The sequence below is a fragment of the Sebastes umbrosus genome, chromosome 14, assembly GCF_015220745.1.
Source record: "Sebastes umbrosus isolate fSebUmb1 chromosome 14, fSebUmb1.pri, whole genome shotgun sequence".
In the NCBI taxonomy this organism is placed as follows: domain Eukaryota; kingdom Metazoa; phylum Chordata; class Actinopteri; order Perciformes; family Sebastidae; genus Sebastes; species Sebastes umbrosus.
This window is the reverse complement of record NC_051282.1, coordinates 23412463-23431840: the sequence shown is the minus strand read 5'-3', so window position 1 is coordinate 23431840 and position 19378 is coordinate 23412463. Positions and strand designations below refer to the sequence as shown.

The window sequence follows — 19378 nt, the reverse complement described above, 5'->3', positions numbered from 1 at the left end:
GTTTTGCTTTTGTCTTTCATTAAGCATTTTTAATGAAGAAAATTATTTTATGCAGAGAAATTATAATAACTGCTCATATATATTTATGTCCAGACCACTTTTATGAAGTACTTTACAAAACTGGGTAAACAAATGCAGAGAAAAGGAAACTAAGACAATAATGGACACATACATCTCAGAAAAGTGGTGAAAAAAACATGCAAGTATCCATCAATAAATCAAACGATACATTTTTGCTTGTGATTTTATTTCCCTCTGACATGTATTGGATGCAATTACACCTTCCACGCCTCCAGTAAAACATCAGATTGTAACAGCCATCAATAAAATCCATCTATGTCCTTTTAAATGCAATATTTATGGCTGTGGAGAGTGTTGCTTTTTTGATACATATATGCAAGTGTCATCTGCAAAAAGTGTAAAAGTGATATAATGCAATTTACAGATGTGCCCAAATTGAAACCCCTACATTTTCAAAACCATATAGTGCCTTAAACCCAGCCTAGTGGAATACCATGTGTGGAACACCATGTTTCAAATGAGCTGTAGAACTGGAGTTACCTGCTTAACCCCATCTCACTCCCAACTTGTCAAATACCGCCGATTGGGCAGCACACTTTAGCGACAGTATGTAACGAACCAGGCTTTCAACTAACTCCAATTAAAACCCACCCGTGACGCTATTCGACGGTCGAAGCAAGTAACGTAGTATTAATAGGGTGAGAATCTGTTTAGTGTTTGTATGAAATTAGTAGTAGTAACGTTGACTTATTTTGTCACGTTAGTCATTGGTATTGTCGGTCCTGTGAGTCGTTAGTCATGTGCCTCGTTAGTATCGTCAGTCTTGTGAGTCCCGTGAGTCACTAGTCATTAGACTCGATAGTATTATCAGTCTTGTGAGTCACGTGAGTTGCTAGCCACGTGACTCGTTAGTATCATCAGTCTTGAGAGCCACGTGAGTCGCTAGTCACGTGACTCGTTAATATCATCAGTCATGTCAGTGAAGTTAACGTCAACCACGATCGTTTCCTAACCCTAACTAAGTGGTTGTGTTACCTAAACCAAGCTTCCTGTAAAAACTGAAGTTTTTTGAAAAGACACTGCATGTAATGAGCGTATATTGCCATGCCGTCCTTGGTTTGTCCAAAAGTAATGCAAGAGGGGAAGTCGGTGCGTCTCCGATGCTGATGACCAAGTGGTGGTATTTTGACGAGTTGGGAGCGAGAATATGTTGTATGAATGTGCCATGGCACAAAAATAACTGTCCGTCTGTTTGTGTATGCAGTGCCACAGTGTGTACATGCGTATGTCCTAATTACAGTGAATACATTTGTATGGCGTCTTACCTCTTCCTCTTATTTGACCTCCAGGCTGTGGGAAGCTGACTGGCGTCAGTAATCCCATCACAGTACGTGCATCAGGGTCAAGGTTTGGCTCGTGGATGACCGACACCATGATCCCCAGCTCAGACAACAGAGTAAGTCCATCTGCTCACCCCCTGCTATCTCCTTCATAGTTCAACAAACACAGAGGATAAAGTAGAACCAAAGTCACTCTCAAAAAACTCTGTCAGCTGCTCAATGAAAAAAAAAAATATCCCTCACAGCAACACTGTCATGATACTTCAGTGACTGATTGACTGTTTTGCCTGAGTAGGACTTCTTCGTGAGCTCCGGAGGAGGAGAGACAGAGAGAGAAATAGGGATGCAAAGCTGAGTCACTGATGGATAGCATCCTTTTTCTTTCTCCCTGTCTACCTCTGTCACCGCAGCTCCAGCTGATTAATCACTTCATCATCAGCGAAGAAATGAATGAGTTGTTTGGGCTCAAGTTTTCTAAATCACCTCGGTAATTACCGCGAGTGTGCTGCGATGCTCTGGACCCAGATGATATAGTAATGGCTTCAGCTGATTACAGATGACATGTGGTTTCATTTGGGTAGATACATGGTAAGAAGCAGGTGGGGAATGACACAATTGAGGGAAGATAAGAAGAGGAATTGCGTGGCCTGGTGAACGGAGGAAGTGATAGTGGAAGAAAGGATTATTAGCCATCTGTAGGGGAGAATGGAAACTGATGGAGGACAGACGACGATGGCCTTTTTCATCCCCACCCTGAATCATAACAAGCTAGATAGATATTGCCAACAGAGAAGGTCAATTTCTTTGATTGAATGCCCTGATCTTTGTCTTTAATCACCTTACTAACCGAGATCACATTAGACGCTTTAGATCAATCACAGATCATATTAATAGCCAGATACATCAACAACATCAGATCAACACCCGCACCAATCATTATAATCATATTTGGGGAAGCGTCAACAGAAAAAAATGTGCTTCGACATGGCTCAGCTCTAGGGACTCATTTAGCAGGCAGGGGAGAAACAATGCTTAATGCTCCATAATCTCCCCTTCTCCATAATTCAGCTGCGGTACCTCACCTCCCCCGTCTCCTCCCATACACTACCGCTCGCCCCACTGGGATTGTTATTGAAGGAAAGTGCCTATTCTACACCTGGCGAGAGCAGGAAAAGAGGAGTAAAACGACGGGTGGAGCATCAGAAGAACAAGACCTACATCTCAGCAAAGCTCTCCTTGATATGTTAAGGACAAAATAAATATCCAAGCCAACTGCGGTTTAATTTGAATCAATTAAAAGCTGAACTGTGCCTCGGCGGAAGCATTGAGGGAATGAGATGGGAGATGCAGCCAGAGAGGGGCCATGTCAGTGGAGAGATCCGCTGAGAGTGCTTGAGGAAAAAGATAGAGCTGCTAAATGGATTGATTTTTCTGTAAACGTGGACTGGAAAGGCCAGGGAGCACAAGCAGTGGTTGACTCCAAAGTGCAGGCAACGTCTTCACTCCCGCACGCGGAGGGGGGATCAATAGTCCTGCACACATATTTCAAGTATGCACATGAAGGCACACGCAAACAAGTAGAGATTCACCAACATGCTTAGTGTGCTCAGGGCATTGCCACCGGCTATAAAGAAACATTGTTCACAGTGTTGTTGCAGAGAGGTGTGTCTTCCAGGTATAACAATAACCTCCTGTAACCTCTAGATCTTCTCTTTACCTCCTTTAGTTTATCCCGTCTTTTTCTTCTCTCCACAGGTGTGGTCCATGGATGGTTACTTCAAGGGACGGCGTGTCCTGGAATACCGCACCATGAATGATTTCATGAAGGGCCAGAACTTTGTGCAGCACTTGCTGCCTCACCCCTGGGCAGGCACCGGTCATGTGGTCTACAACGGCTCGCTGTACTACAACAAGTACCAGAGCAACATCATCATCAAGTACCACTTCCGTTCTCGGAGCGTGCTGGTGCAGCGCAGCCTGACCGGGGCCGGCTACAACAACACCTTTCCCTACTCGTGGGGCGGTTCCTCTGACATCGACCTGATGGCGGATGAGAATGGCCTGTGGGCCGTTTACACCACCATCCCCAACGCTGGGAACATTGTCATCAGCCGCTTGGATCCCATGAGTCTGGAAGTGCAGCAGACTTGGGACACAGGATTTCCCAAGCGCAGTGCTGGAGAGTCTTTCATGATCTGCGGCACACTTTATGTCACCAACTCCCACCTGGCTGGCGCCAAGATCTACTTTGCCTACTACACCAACACATCAAGCTACGAGTACACAGACATCCCTTTCCACAATCAATACTCCCACATCTCCATGATGGACTACAACCCCAGGGAGAGGGTCCTGTACACCTGGAACAACGGACACCAGGTGCTCTACAATGTCACACTGTTCCAGGTTATTAAGACTTCTGGGGACTGAGAGCCCTCAGACGGACCCACTCAAATAATGCTGTGATCATTGTTCGGGGAGGGGCAAGCGGGCCGGGTGGAGGTGGGTGGGGTTTTGGGTTGTGTGGGATCAGGGGCTTCAGTGTAAGGGCATAGGCTTGGATTTTTTTTAAAGAATTTCAATCTTCATAGAGTGCTATTATTCACATTCTCAAAAAAAACACTACGGCTCAAGGTCGGTAAAGAGACAAAAGACTGAGCGCTTCTCTTATTTTTCTTTCTGTGATGAGTAAGCATGGTTCTTTTTATTTGTGATGAGAAATAAATATCAATCTTTACCATTTATGACTTTGTATTTCATTGTCACTTTCGTTTCAAGTCGACCTTCACTGTATCTTGGAGGGGTGAACGACAAACAAGAAACTCTCTGTGATCCTGGATGTGTATGCTTTTTAAAAGGTATAAATGGGTGTTTGAAATTATTATGACTGTTTCTTTTAGGGATGTCAAAGTTAACGCGCTAATAACGCGTGAACACAAATTCACTTTAATGCCACTATTTCTTTAACGCATTAACACACGATTTTTTTGTAGCAGGCTCAGTTTTAAAGCTAGAGTGAAGATCCTGGTATCATACTAAACTAGAAAACCTAAGGAATTCATTAATACCAGCCATGTCATCCTAGACGGGAAGGAGGCTCAATAACGCTCCAAACTTAAATTAGTTAAAAATCGTCATGGCCATTTTTATAGGGGTCCCTTGACCTCTGACCTCAAGATATGTGAATGAAAATGGGTTCTATGGGTACCCACGAGTCTCCCCTTTACAGAGATGCCCACTTTATGATAATCACATGCAGTTTGGGGCAAGACATAGTCAAGTCAGCACACTGACACACTGACAGCTGTTGTTGCCTGTTGGGCTGCAGTTTACCATGTTATGATTTACCTGTGAGGGTTTCTGGACAATATTTGTCATTGTTTTGTGTTGTTAATTGATTTCCAATAATAAATATATACATACATTTGCACAAAGCAATCATATTTGTCCGCTCCCATGTTGATAAGAGTATTAAATACTTGACAAATCTCCCTTTAAGGTGCATTTTGAACGCATAAAAAAGCAGCTGATTAATTTGCGATAAATCGTGATTAACTATGGACAATCATGCAATTAATCATGATTAAATATTTGAATTGATTGACAGCCCTAATGAAAACTGATGAATATTAGTTTACACCAGAGATTCACACAAGTTCACACCAGAGGCGTGAATTATTCAGTTTTCTTTCCTGAGAGTTAAGAGTAAAATTAAAAGTAGGCCTATTTAACAAAAAATGCTGTTGCAGTGTACTTTTTATTTTGTTATTTTCATTCTTTAAAAGTCACCAGAATGCAGGAAACAAAGTCTCTGAAACTCAAATTGTTCCTGGGGAGGACCCCACACTTAGGTCTTGAAATCCTCCATATTTTTGAGGTCTCAAGGTTGGCAAGTATGCTACTAAGGTGGGAGTTTTTAAAAAAAGTATAAATAGGTGTCACATTTCTTTTTAGTTATAATACTATATGTACTTTTATTTCTTTTTTGGATGAAAGGGACATGCAGGTATTCCTTGTTGTTCACTGACACCTAGCTGAGATGCTCAAAATATAGAATATGTGTTTAGAATAAATTGAAGCTGTTTTTCAGCATGAAATCTAAAATACTATATTAAATAGCATAATTTAAATATAATTAAATGGAATAATTGCGTCTATCTCGCTCATACTGAGCTGCTATTACTGCAACAGTCGAATCGCAAAATAATGTGGTGACATTATGTGAATACTGACGAGTCAATCTCCAGGGCTGCATTAAACCGTATCTTGAAAACATTTCATCCAATTCTTTCCATCTGAGAAAAGCCAAGGCATCGGGTTCTGTGTAATAAAACAGCACGCTTCCACATACTCAACCAGTGTTAAATTTAACTGCTTACATTTTATGTTTCAAGGTGAACTGAAAATGAAAGCAAAACATCTGGTAAAAAGAGCAGGTGGCGCTGCGAAGGGTCGCGAAGCACAAACAGAGAAGGAGGGAGAAAATGTAAAAGGAATTCTAAAAGCATTTACTTCTGAGTGGAGAAATGAGGCTTCACAATTACTGTTGCATGTCAAGCTCCAATCTGTTTTAATCTTGTTAGTCGCACAGCTCCTCTAAGGTGCTTTCTGCAGACAAATGTTCAGACGCGAGGCGTACAGCGGGACACTGCTCACATGAAAGTCTCAAACTACAAACCTTTCACTGCATCTTTGTTATTATTTGCTACTGAAAATACTTCTGAAGCCACATTGGCATTCTCCGCTGTACAGAGGGCACTTTGGCAGAAATACAACAGCCCAGTGCCGTTTTATTTCTTTTCATTTTTAAGACTTGTGAGGGTGCATCCATTCTTTGCCGAGCCCGCGGTGGACACAGAAGACGTACAATAAAATTGGAGGCTCCACTTTTCTTTCCCCGGGTAACCATGGCGATCCTATTCATCATGGATGACCTTTCTATCAACAAAGTGCTGTGCTGAAGAGGACCCTGATGAGTTCATACACAGGAGTGGCTGACATTTACAATACACAACAATACGGCACATATACCACAGTATCGGCTAGAAATAGAGCAGTATAAAGTACGCTGTAGAGGGAAAATAAAAGTTCTGGAGTTAAAATGATATAAAAAATGTAGCTATAGACATCTGAGAAGTGAAGCCAATGCAGAAGCGCCTTAAACCTGCATTCTTTCTAACAGCCAGCAGGGGGCGACTCCTCTGGTTGCAAAAAGAAGTCTGATTGTATAGAAGTCTATGAGAAAATGTCCCTACTTCTCACTTGATTTATTACCTCAGTAAACATTGTAAACATGAGTTTATGGTCTCAATCGCTAGTTTCAATTCTTCTTCAATACAGCATGACGTTCATTTAGTAAATTATGATCCCAATTAGAGTCAAATAGACCATAAAGCAGGGTATGCTTTAGGGCGTGGCTACCTTGTAACTGACAGGTCGCTACCACGGTGTTGTCCGGTCTGGGAGCTGTCCGTGTTTTCTTCTTACAACTTTAACCCTTTCACAGTGTGTTTTCTGTTCATGACAGTTAATTGTAAGATTTTGGTCGCCTAAAAATGTCTTATTCAGCGTTCGGTTGTACTTAGCTCCACCCTCTCGTGTCACTTCTGGGGTCGTGTCTAGAAGGTCACTGCAAATTGAAAAATCTAGCGAAAACTTGCAAAACTCTCGCTGCCCAACAACCTATCCTATCCTTAACCATTCAAGGTCAATGCCTAACCTTAATATAACCATAACCATCTTGCGTTTCCAGAGTTTCCCAACTTGTGGGTTACCTTCTAGACACGACGCACTTCTGGTTGCAAAAAAACAAGATGGCAACGGTCAAAATGCCAAACTCAAGGCTTCAAAACGGCAGTCCACAAACCAATGGGTGACTTCTTATATGTAGTCTATGATGTAGGGCTGTCCAGAATATCATTTTTTGGGCTTTGAAGCTTCGGTGAGAAATATTCGAAGGTATTTGAAGCTTTGTGGTGTGGCGCATCACATTGCAGCAGGCTGACATGTTCTTCTGTCTGTCTGTCTCCATCTCCCCCGTTTCAGTGCCGTTGCCGCTCTACTGTACACACACACACACACACCTCTACACACAACAGTGATATCCATCTGAGAATAACTAATATTAATGTTGAATATGAATAATGAATAATGTTGTGGGATTATTCCTTATTTCATGGGCTATTTTGGGATTCATACTTTATTATGACATACTTGTATAAAAACAAAACAAGAGACGAAGCATTCGAATACTGATTTGGAGGTCGATTACCATGGCAACGGTCAAAGCCTCGAAGCATTCGACTCAGCCCTACTATGATGTAATCGGTTACCAAAGAAACCGACAAATGGAGAGTAATCAGTAAACTGCAGTTACACATAAACATATAGATGAGAGTGGAAGACTGTTGCTCTTGCTGCTCTGAGTTTAGATCCACCACAGCATCTTCTCTCTGCTCCCTCGATGTCTAAACAAAAAAATAAAAGGATGATCGGACCGCCTAGTCAGCTGCTAAGAAAATAGCAGAGCCTGTATCCTGATTGTGCAGGCAATTATAAAACAGGGCAGAAGGTTACTTATTGTAAAAAGAAGTGTTGCTGACAGTTTCACGAATACACAAAGGTATTTAATGTTAGGCATGACTGCTTAAAATGGACCCACACTTTCCAGGCAACAAACTTTTCCCTTTAACAGAGAGCAGGGAAGGAAATAATGACGGCACACACATAATCCAATCTCAAACAAACTGAAAAATAAAGTCAGCGGACTAGAAAGATGCATTCATGTGAGAAATATGAAAAGAACTTCTATCCATTCATGTCCATATTCTACTTACTTAGAACCTGCCACTAAATGGGCTCTACAATAGACACAAATAGACACAAATAGATCCATTTGAACTTGTCAGAGTAAACAAAACAATGCATTTAGTTACAATAAAAAAAAGAAATATATAAGTTATTTCCACTCTTCCACTCAGTAAATTTTACTTGCAAATTCATATGTTCCTGAGAGAGAAATGGGGAAAAATGCTATGGTATTAGTGCAGAAAAAAAGTTTTGTTGACAACTTTTTTCATCAAAAAATCAATTACTGCGAGTGTTCGCTGCCAGCAGTATAACCGTTGCCTCCAGCACTTGTGAGGCAAACATGAGCTCCGTGAGCACCAGAGAGTGCGCCGTTGTGCCAACTAATGCTCGGAGCCAGGGGCCAGTAAGTGAAGTGATAATAACGATAAAGATCGGGGGGCATGACGAACAGCATTAAATCATTATGGGTGGCCCCATTTGAGTATTGTATCATCGTATGTGTGTCAGGATAGATCATCTCCAGTTTTGGCCTGCTTGTCAGTGCACAACCCTTACGTGTCGTCTTTGCTCAAGATCATCCGGAGGGTATAAGAGGAAAAAGTGGATTGAAAATGGCAAAGGTTGTGATTCAGGGGGCCTAAAATCACTAAGCTGGTTCACACAGAGTGTAAATCTCTCCGAGCTAAGATTCGCACACAGTGGAGGTGTATCTGCAGAATTGTCCAGTGTAACAGACTGCAGGCTTGTCTGTACAGCAGAGCTCTTGCTGGGTGTTTTCAATTGAATGCCTTTAGACATAAGGTTGTATGGATGCAAGGCCATAAAAATGCTAATTTTAAATCCTTGATAATGCCGCTGGATATATGTAGGTGATTTATTAATTTTTAACTCTGCTACCAGGTGACGGAGAGGGTGAAACGGGTTAACAAGGGGGATGCATTTTGGTAATTTTGCTAAAAAAAACTGTTCCTCACCTTCCCTCAAATTGCCTACTACATAGAGACATTGACCATATTCAGAAGTTAAAGTAGTTTGGGTGTTTTGAAGTGGGGTTGTATGAGGTACTTATCCATAGTCAGTGTATTACCTTCAGTAGATTGCAGTCAGAACGCCCCCAGTTTGGAGAAGCAGACATGGAATCAAAGTAAAGTACTGCTGTGGACGGGGCCGGCAGAAAAACATATTTTAGTCAACTAAAAGAAAAACTCACATAAAAAATTCAATATCAGTTTAAGCGTCCACTATATTTAGAATATTTTCACCGGGTTACCCTGCCGTCAGACAGCTACACAGTCTATGTTTCCCACAGGGAACTGAAGCCATTATCTCTGCTCCCGCCAAAGCAACCAGACTCCATTGAAAGAAAATACCGTCATTTTACCTTTAGAACACGGGAGTTGCTGGTCTACCGCTGCCTCGATCGGTTAGTTTGTTTGTGTTATTGTGTGACTTTCGTTAGTTCAGATTCACCAAAGTCACACAATAGCACAAACAAACTAACCGATCGAGGCAGCACCCCTGCGAGGTAAAATTACAGCTTTTGTCAATGCAGTCTGGTTGCTTTGGCGAGAGCAGATGAATACAATAGCTTCAGTTCTCAGTCGGAAAGGGCTGTCTGACGGCAAGGTAAAGCTGTGAAAATATTCTAAATATAGCGTACACTTAAAACTGATGCTCCTGTCTGCTTCTCCAAACTGGGGCGTGCCGATTGTCATCTACACTGACTCTGGATAAGTACCTACAACCCCGCTTCAAAACACCTGAACTTTCCCTTTGAAATGGCAAATTGTTTCATAAACTATTAAATACCTACAAAGGAACGTTTTACTATGAGTCAGTAATATCAGCACTGTCAACTGAGTGGACACATGAAAAGTGTGGTGTAAAACTTAATATGCTGCGACTACAAAATAGTTGCCAATATAAGATAGCAATGATTAGTTATTGGTTTTGTGCCACCTGGCAGCTGATTTATGTTCAAACCCACTGGGACGATACTGAACTGGAGAAAGTGAAGTAGGAAAGTCTAAAAGTGCAATTAAAGTTTTACATGATGATGTGATCACAAAACTAACAAACTGCAGCGACTCGAATCTCTTTACTGAACTAAATGAGCAAAGAGTGAATCAAGATCTGCAGATTGGCAGCCAGACAGTAACTGATGAAAAGTATGAAAGTTGTTTACGGATCTGTCTGATGCTTCTGTAAAAAGGCCGATGGATAATTTGAAGACATGAGAGCTCTCAGTGGCGCAGAAAGACAAATATTCACATCCCAGATTATAAACAAGTTCAATCAGTAAGAGGATAGAAGAGGACGGTTAATGTCTTTGATACAAAGGAGAATATAATAATGGAGACAGGTGTGCAGTCAAACACACTCTGTAAAGCAGATTACAACGACTGCAATTAGAAATTCAGATCATGCATTTCCAGGTTCTTGTTGCCAAGACATCTGCAATCTTTTTTTACTTAGTTTCCTAAGGTACAATTGCAGAGAATAGTTGAGAAAAGATGTCTATTCTTGGCAAACAGCATGGTGTAGCACGCAAGATAGTATAAAACAGGAAAGGAAAAGTTTAGAGCCAAGCAGTTTGTCATGCTTGGTCAAACATGGAAGAAACTACAACTAGTTTACCTTGAAAGACCCCTCAGCCATTTCTTCACTTAAATTTTTCATTGGTGTAGGGGTCAGCGCCAGCCGCCAGCAGTGACTTTTGCCGGAACATTTCCTTAATGCAGAGTTGTACCGGGTCCCTGGGGAAAACAAAAGAACCAACTCTGAAATTAAAGCTGGCCTGAATAATAAGCAACCAATACAGACTTTCTATTTGGAGGATGTATTAACCTACAGAAATCTCTCAGCGTGAGCCGCCCGCATTAATGCAGAGCAGAAACCAAAAAGCGTCCCTGGCGGGTTGATTTACTTATAAGCATGCGTTGTCACATGCACATGAACTGATTGAGGGCATGTGTGGCAGCGATAGAGCTGGTTTGATAGAGTGCACAGGGGTGAGATTCATAGGCAGGAACAGAGATAGAGACACCAACTCAAGAATTAAGAAGCAGTTCCCACTTTAATCATGCCGCCATCCTCGGGACGAAGGGTTTGTTTTGATGGAGCTGGTCCTGAGATGCTCCTCTTTGATTCAATTGTAGCGTACATGCGGAGTACAATTGCTTTCTGTCCCTTCAATCTTGGTCAAGGCTCACAATTGGTCCCACTTTTGTTTCATGGGTTTGGTAATTTCCTTCACTGCACCATTCTTCATCAGCTTCCTCATTAACTATATCCTCAGCCACGCTTGGAACAACACCACCTCTCCTCCAGATTCACAATAAACAAACTTTTTCTCTCCTCCCTGCCCCTTGAGGTGACACACAAGCACTCTGAACAGGGCTTTGAACGTTTGTTTCCTCATGATTAAACATAACTTGCACTCTCGGCTTCCTTATCCTCCCCCCCACATGCATTTTATATTCATGTTCGAGCTCAAGAAGGATGCGAAGGTGCCGGGGTGTGGAGACGAAATAACAGGTTCGCGAAAGAGGAGGTAATTTTACTCCACTTAACTCCTCGGAGAACCATGCTCATTAATTGGCTCTTTAATTGTGTTTTGAGCTTTCATTGATTCAGCACTCGCATCTCTAATCTCATTAGGCTCTGTTTTGTGAAGGACAGTAAAAGTAAAATCATTCTGGGCTGCAACCGCCGGTGATTCAGTTTTATAACCCCGCTGTCCTGACATCGCACACCTCGCCGAGGCAGTAAAGATTCGCCATGACACATTGAACTGCAGGCTCTTCTCTTTCTGTAATTACAGCGGGACGCTGCTGCAGAAAAGAGATGGCAGTTTGGCTTTGGTAGAGAAGAGGGGTCATGGTAGTTAAATACAAACATCACAATATAGCTGCAAGCAGTTATGAGCAATAAAAGTCCAATAAGTGCAATGAGTCAATATACTGAAAATTACTTTTAGAAAGAGAATACTGAGAAAAAGAAATGAAACATTTTTCAGCCCCTACAACGCAGCAAGATGTTATAAGATGTGCAGAAATCTATTGGAAGGAGATAGAATAAAGACTTGAATGAGAAATTGGGTTGTCAATCAAAACGTTATCATCCCTCACAGCAGATTTTACCATAGAAGCATTTTTATTGTTGCACCTGTGCGGCTAAATGAGGCCAAAAGCAGAAGCAGGATCAGGATTTTTCAACCAATTATCATTGAATATATTAACAAGGATCAGTTGTGTAGACGATTCCAGATGTTTTCTGTGAGATTTAGTAAGAAATACATTTGTGATGGGGAAGTTTTTTAAAAGTTTCACCAAAGAAATGATGAGGATGCATTAAAAGGTCCCGCCTACAAAACGCTGACAGCCAATCATAAAACGATGTTTGGCCTGTCGAGCTTTGCTCCGAGTCTGCACTAGAACTGGACAAAAATTAAAAATAGGTTTGAAAAAATGTTTAAAGGCAGAAGAATTAGACAGGAACTAGGACATGAGTATGATAAATGTGTTGCATTAGCTTAAATGCTAAGTGAATTATTATAGCACACTGTCAGATCAAGGGGGCACTACAGTTAGTATTTTTCACATTAGTCATTTAAAGCAAGGGTAGGCAGAATATTTTTGGCATCACTGGGCAAAAAATCCATAATGACTAGGGCTGTCAATCGATTAAAATATTTAATCGCGATGAATCGCATGATTGTCCATAGTTAATCGTGATTAATCACAAATTAATCAAATTTTTTAGCTGTTTAAACTGTACCTTACAATACTCTTATCAGCATGGGAGTGGAGAAATATGTTTGCTTTATGCAAAGTATGCATATATTTATCATTGGAAATCAATTAACAACACAAAACAATGACAAATATTCCAGAAACTCTCACAGGTACTGCATTTAGCATAATAAATATGCTCAAATCATAACAAACTCAAGCCCAACAGGCAACAACAGCTGTCAGTGTGTCAGTGTCTAAACTCCACATCCTCTTGGCTCTGTTTTCAGGCTTTAGAAAATCTAGCCCGTGAAGGGAGACTTTGGTCAGAGGTCATTTCAAAGAGAGGACGTTCCTATTGGCTGCTCTAGAAATACAGATGCGTGTGCACGTCCCTTCAGATGGTGAAAGCCTGATTCAGCGGCGGAACATCCTGCAGGAAAGCATTGGCAACAACTGACTACACTGTAAAGCAACCCAAAAAAGGAAGACAGACTTATCAAAAAGAGTCTGACAATATCGGCGTAGGCATTTCAGAGTTGTTGCTAATAGTTTAGCCTTCTGCTCACAGCTCTGGCTATAGCCTCATGGCTACAGTAGCTATGGCAGTAAAAGAAGAAAAGAAGACATGCTGTATTGATCCCCGTGGGGAAATTCTATTTTTTCACTCGGTTGTTATTTTTACACACAGGCCCGAAATACAAACACATACTTGCTCAAGGGCACCCTGGCAGAGCCCAGGAGGCAAACTGGCAGCTCTACAGCCAGCAGTCAACCCTCATAGGTACATGCAGGGACTTGAACCGTCAACCAAGCCAAGTCCCTACAGACTGAGCTATACTGACGCTCCAAAAGTAGCCCGGGGGAAGCATCTTTTTCTCTCCATCTCTCTAACAGTTTAGCCTTCTGTGTTAGGATTGGCAGAAAGCTAACCTATTAGCAACATTTTTTCTCCATCTTCTCCAATGTTGTAGCTCGCTAGAGCCTCGAATCACAATATGTCATCTCAAAGAGCTTTACAGGCCCACACGTTTCCAAAGAAAGCAGGACGGTTATCTTCATAGAAATGCTGCATGATGCGGGCTGTATTTCCAAATTCTGTTTGGAATTGAGTTTTTTTGCCTTTTCCAGAAAACTGCATACCATGGGCTACTGAATTACAATATGCTGAAAGGTTATTATGGATTTTTTTGCCCAATAACACCAAAAATAAACTGCCTCCACAAGCTTTAAATGAGGGATTTTTTTATTTGAAGGCCCAGCAGTAATGACAGAATGTATTAACACTCTTGTCAATCAACACGGTCAGTTTGTGTGGATGAAAAGGTGACAGCATATAATCTAAAAAAACAATCTGTCTTTCTTTTTAAGAGGGAGCAGTAGTAATCATTTAAACTCCTCTCAGCCTTTCCTGCTCTAATGACTCACACCTTTTTTGCAAATGCATTCATTTGCAGAAAGAGCAGGCTCGCTTTAAATTGGCATCAATCACACTTCCTCCATACCTTCCACTTTGTCCTTCTTCTCTGCGCATTTCAGCCAGGAGCATTTTCTTGAGAGTTAATCACACCATTTGCATACAGTAAGCAGTTATGTTTAAAGGAATTTCTCTTATCTGGATGCTCTCTGGGCATCCATACAAGAGCTGAAAACAAGTGGGCCATCCACCCAAACCTCTATTTCAGGTAGGCTAACAGTACAGACTGACTGACCTGAGGGAAGTGATGAGTAGCGGCTGCTTAGATTAGCAAAAATGAGCTTGATCGTCTGTGATGGACAATTTGCACTGTATGAGATTTATCGTGAATGTGAATGTGTGACAACATCAGTCTTGTCATTCCCCCTGAAGCATACATTTCAAGGAAGATATACTATGTGAAATAGATTGCGTGAGACATTATCATTCCCTTTCAACTGATGTTACAACCCGGTTATGGTGATGAGGACAATTAAGCTCGTACATCTTGAGGCAGACGACTATAGACGCTAGAGAACAGCTCTGTATTTGAGGTTGTTGTGTTTGTGACAACGATATACCCCAAATTCAAATTATCTGAATGGAATCATCACAAACAGTGAGTTCATTTGTGGCTGCAAAGTAAATCTTATGAAGCCCTGAAGGATCACAGTGGGATTCTTTTTGTTTGAACTAATTTTGCGTTACCTCACAAAACAGTTTTTGTTTCCCCTAATCCATAGGAGAAGTTAGTGTGTTGGTCCAGTCCAGTTATAATGCACCTAAAGTTTAGGGAAACGCTCTGCAGATACGACAGAAAGGAGAGATGATGTGAAACTTTACATTATGCATTTATTGCTCATTACTCCTTTCGAAAGGCCGAGCTCCGACAGTATATAGAGCCACTGGCTGTGAGCACAGCTGCTCTATCTTGCTGTGGATGTGGTTATTGCTCGGACTGCGGCTGCATTTGTGGCAGGATTTCTACAAACTAAATCTATTTTAAAATTAAAACTAAATATATAAAAAACTAAAACTTTCTGAAAAACTGAAACTTAATTGACTAAAAAAACAGACTAAAACTGTACAATGAAATCAAAAAGTCAAAACTAAAAAAAAAAAAAAACTAATGTCATATGTGTTGTTGACAGTAGTTTCAATACAACGCTGAGCCAGCACAATCATGTCAACTCACTGCACTCACACAACCCCATGTCACTCCCATTATAAACAAATATGTCAAAGCCATAATCATGACAACCAAAGACTGTCTACAGACACAATTAGACCTACAGCGACAGCAAAGGCCAGAGTTATGTCATCCCATGGCTATAGTTATAATCACAGCTACTGTCTCAATCAGAGCTAGGTTAACTAGCCCCGCTGGTCATCTATCTACTGCAGCTGCAGTGATACAGACTTGAGCACCTGAGCACTATATTATAACACAGCTCAGCCTTTCTCTATGGATCAGAGGGAATGCAAGATGTATGGCGAGACAATGCAAAATTTACAGCGAGGGAACGCAAATGAATTTCAGAAATTAAATTCCCACCACAACCTTTCGTTGGATCTGTTAAATCTGTGTAACTTTTGTGAATATTAATTTGGAGATTCACACTGCCATGCCAACCAAGAGCACAGCTTTAATTTTGTTGACCTGCAAAGGAGCAAGTGACAATAGGTAAGTGAGCTCATTCATTTCAAGGGTGTGACCTATAGGTCTATAAAGCTGAGCTCTGAGAGAGCCTCTATGTCTCATACATACCAAGCATTCAGTGATGTGTACAGTCACAGTATGCATTCCTCCCCGTGGATCAAGTCTCCCACTCCGAGATCCACAGCAGCTCTTTTCAGATAGTTTCCCACCTACACATTAACAATAAAACACAACGTCATGGAATGCAATGGAAGTATTACAACCTGAATTCCTTGGACAAACAGTATATATGCTGTTGGACTATTTAAGCATAGCATCAGTGTACATGATAGAACTGTTTTCCTTTTTAACCAGAGGGCAACCTCTGGTTCTGAATAGTGCCTTAAACTTGCATTCTCTCTAACAGCCAGCAGGGGGCGACTCCTCTGGTTGCTAAAAGAAATCTGATTGTATAGAAGTCTATGAGAAAATTACCCTACTTCTCACTTGATTTATTACCTCAGTAAACATTGTAAACATGAGTTTATGGTCTCAATTAACTAACAGCTCTCACATCTCTCAACATGTTCAAACAAAAGCTGCAACAAGTCATAGTTGACTGCTGTACTTGCTGACCAGCCCTCACTTCTCTCTCTCTCTTCCATTACAATTTTACAAAGAACATCCAGTAATCCACCTTTTTTTTCACATAGTGTTTATTAATTTCTGACCTATTTATTTACCTATGCTGTTTTTAGCCATTTTCTCATGTCTTGTCATGGCATGCTGTATGTTTGTCATACTGTACTGTATCTGTGCTGTTTGTGTCGCTTGTGGGGACTGTGTCTTTATACTCTTGCTGCTGCCTTTTGGCCAGGTCATCATTGTAAATGAGAATTGGTTCTCAATTGATTTTACCTGGTTAAATAAAGGTCAAATAAATAAAAAAATTATTTCACAACAATGACCCGCTAGCAGTACATTATCCCGCTTATTACATGGCTACTTTCTTAAGAAATAATTTGACACAAAAATGGTCCGCCAGAGTCCGACATCAGAACTGTGTCCATAGCAACGGTCTGTTAAACATAGCAACTGTCTGCTATAAAGAAATAACAGAACGCTGTGATCGCTCAGAATCGTGTACTAAAAAAAAACATATAATAAAAATGATTAACTATTATGAACAAATGAATCAGTTGATATTTTCTCTCTTTGTTAACATGTGTTAAGCACTGCGTCACATGCTTAGATGGAGAAGGCTCCCAGATTAGGATTACAAATACAAAGTCACTCACACATAGATAATTGATTTAAATAAATGCTGTTGGACGAGGCAGGATTTGTAATCCTGGACAAAGCACACCAACATTTTTTTCCAGAAGGGATTTCTCTAAAATCCTCAATGATGGCTCCAGTTTGTTCCTATTTATCATGGGTTTCAGGCAAATATTTAAACTTAGTCGAACATGATGGACATGTTTATAAAAACAGTTTCTGTTTTGAGGCAGGGTGTAGGTATACGAAAGTGAACACTCTCAGCTTTAGAAATGCATGGCAGCGATAGAAGATAAGCAACTTCAAATCCCGCACTCTAATAAGAAAGTTCAGGCAAGTGAAGTGAGGGCTTGTGAGACAGATAGAGTGACAGACGAAGTGAAATCCAGGCTAGGTGAGAAGACTGTCAGATCACAGCCCGTCTCTACTGTATGTCAGAGAGACAAGATGCTGTTCTCTCCCCCACAAGATCAAACGAGATGAGGGGGGGGCTCTCACAAGAGACAGAGACAGATCTCTTTCCTTTTCCTATGTCCTCTCTCTATTCTGCAGCGAAATGAGGAAGTTTTCAAAAGAGAAAAGAAGGTCTCTGTCATAAAAACACCAGGGGCAGCAGTGGCCATGGACCTGAGGTGTTATGCAACTAAAACACAGAACTAATTGCACCGAATTCAAAGGGCCAAATCTCCCAGGACGCCTCTACAGTGTTTGAATTACAATCTGGACCACACAGGTTTGGTACTATGGATATTCTCATCTTCAAAACTGACCGTATTATTCATGTATCACGATTTAACACACTTTCTCTGTTTTTCTTTATCAGACGTACACAAGGACTATCACTGTTATATTTACATGCAGGTGTAGACTACAGCAACACATTCACAGAACCTGCTATGGCTCATTCACACCCGCCTCGCCTGATGTTTACAGATGATTCACCTGAGATCAGCCTATCTGATACAGTATACAGTTACAACCATAAAAACATAAAAACACGTTCCAGGACTACGTCAGATGCATTATTGTCAGCAGATAATATGTACAAAGCCACACCCGCATCACATGCATTTACAGGAAAACTAGCACAAGCTCAAGAAATTGATACAGCAAACAGACCACAAGTCTTTCTTGAAGTGAACGGCCTTTAGGGGTCCTTCTTTCTTTCTTTAACCTACTGACTACAGCGACTATAGTCTCATCTCAAGATATGGGGAAAAGGCTAGTATGAAAAAATAAAGACAAAAAGTAAAAACAATCAATTCTGTGAGGAGCTGATATTACAATACAAATGCAGTAATTGGGTTTATTTCAAGAGAAACTGAACGTTGTTGACATTGACCCAGTGTAATAGACCCATCTGACCGGGCTGATTCTTCACATCATAAGCTAAAACATTCAGTAGATGTTCTGATAATATATACTCTGTTTAAAGTCACAAATAACTAGAGGCCATCTTGCGATGTATCACACCAGCTGGTACGCCAAATCAGGCCAGGGGAAAGAATTAGAAAGAATGCAAGTTTAAGGCACTTCCACATTGGCTTCACTTTGCAGACCGAGAGTTGCCCACTGGACCACACCCACATTCAACCTCGACCTTCGTTTTGATCTCAACTACACATCTGTAAAGTTTCGTGATTGCATCGTGCATGGTTGCGACGTTATTAAATCTATCCACAGACTCACAAGGTGAAAACAATACCAGCGTCGCATCGCGGCTGCTAATAAAATGCTGTTCAATTTCACCATTATGCACTTTTAATTTCCATCGTACATGAGAAACTACCTCCCTGTGGTTGAAGATTAAGTTATAGCCTATAAATTATAATGTTAATGAATGTGTGGGTGTACAGCAGGGTGAATATATTTAGTCTTGTGTCCTCAGTAAGGATATTGAATGTTCTTTTTAAATGTATTCAGCACTGCTGAATGTCTTCTATGTTACATCTGCTCCGGCTGTTGCTTTATGCAGCACTCGTCTGTAACATTAATGCTTTAAATGGAGACGTGGGCAGGAGTTTGATTAATTTTTTTTAATTTCATACTGTATCATCAGTGTGGAAGTAGAAGTATTACTGTTAATAAAATTCATGATAAA

The 19378-nt window shown here is 41.0% G+C and overlaps 1 protein-coding gene and 1 long non-coding RNA gene across 7 annotated transcripts in view; one reads left to right on the top strand and one right to left on the bottom strand.

Moving 5' to 3' along the window:
• The window catches only part of olfm2a (olfactomedin 2a), a 70958-nt gene extending 66853 nt beyond the window's left edge, over window positions 1-4105 (top strand). For all 6 annotated transcript variants that reach the window (XM_037791380.1, XM_037791379.1, XM_037791385.1 and 3 more), the window contains 2 exons: window positions 1371-1477; window positions 3117-4105. In XM_037791380.1, the coding sequence (XP_037647308.1) occupies window positions 1371-1477; window positions 3117-3791 (782 nt within the window). In that variant the 3' untranslated portion in view covers window positions 3792-4105. The remainder of the gene's footprint in view (window positions 1-1370; window positions 1478-3116) is intronic.
• Window positions 1388-16277, bottom strand: LOC119501207. Its single transcript, XR_005209782.1, has 3 exons — window positions 16129-16277; window positions 10809-10927; window positions 1388-1508 (listed from the first exon to the last, which is right to left on the bottom strand). It is a non-coding gene; the product is annotated as an uncharacterized LOC119501207 (long non-coding RNA).
• Between the last annotated feature and the right edge of the window lie 3101 nt (window positions 16278-19378).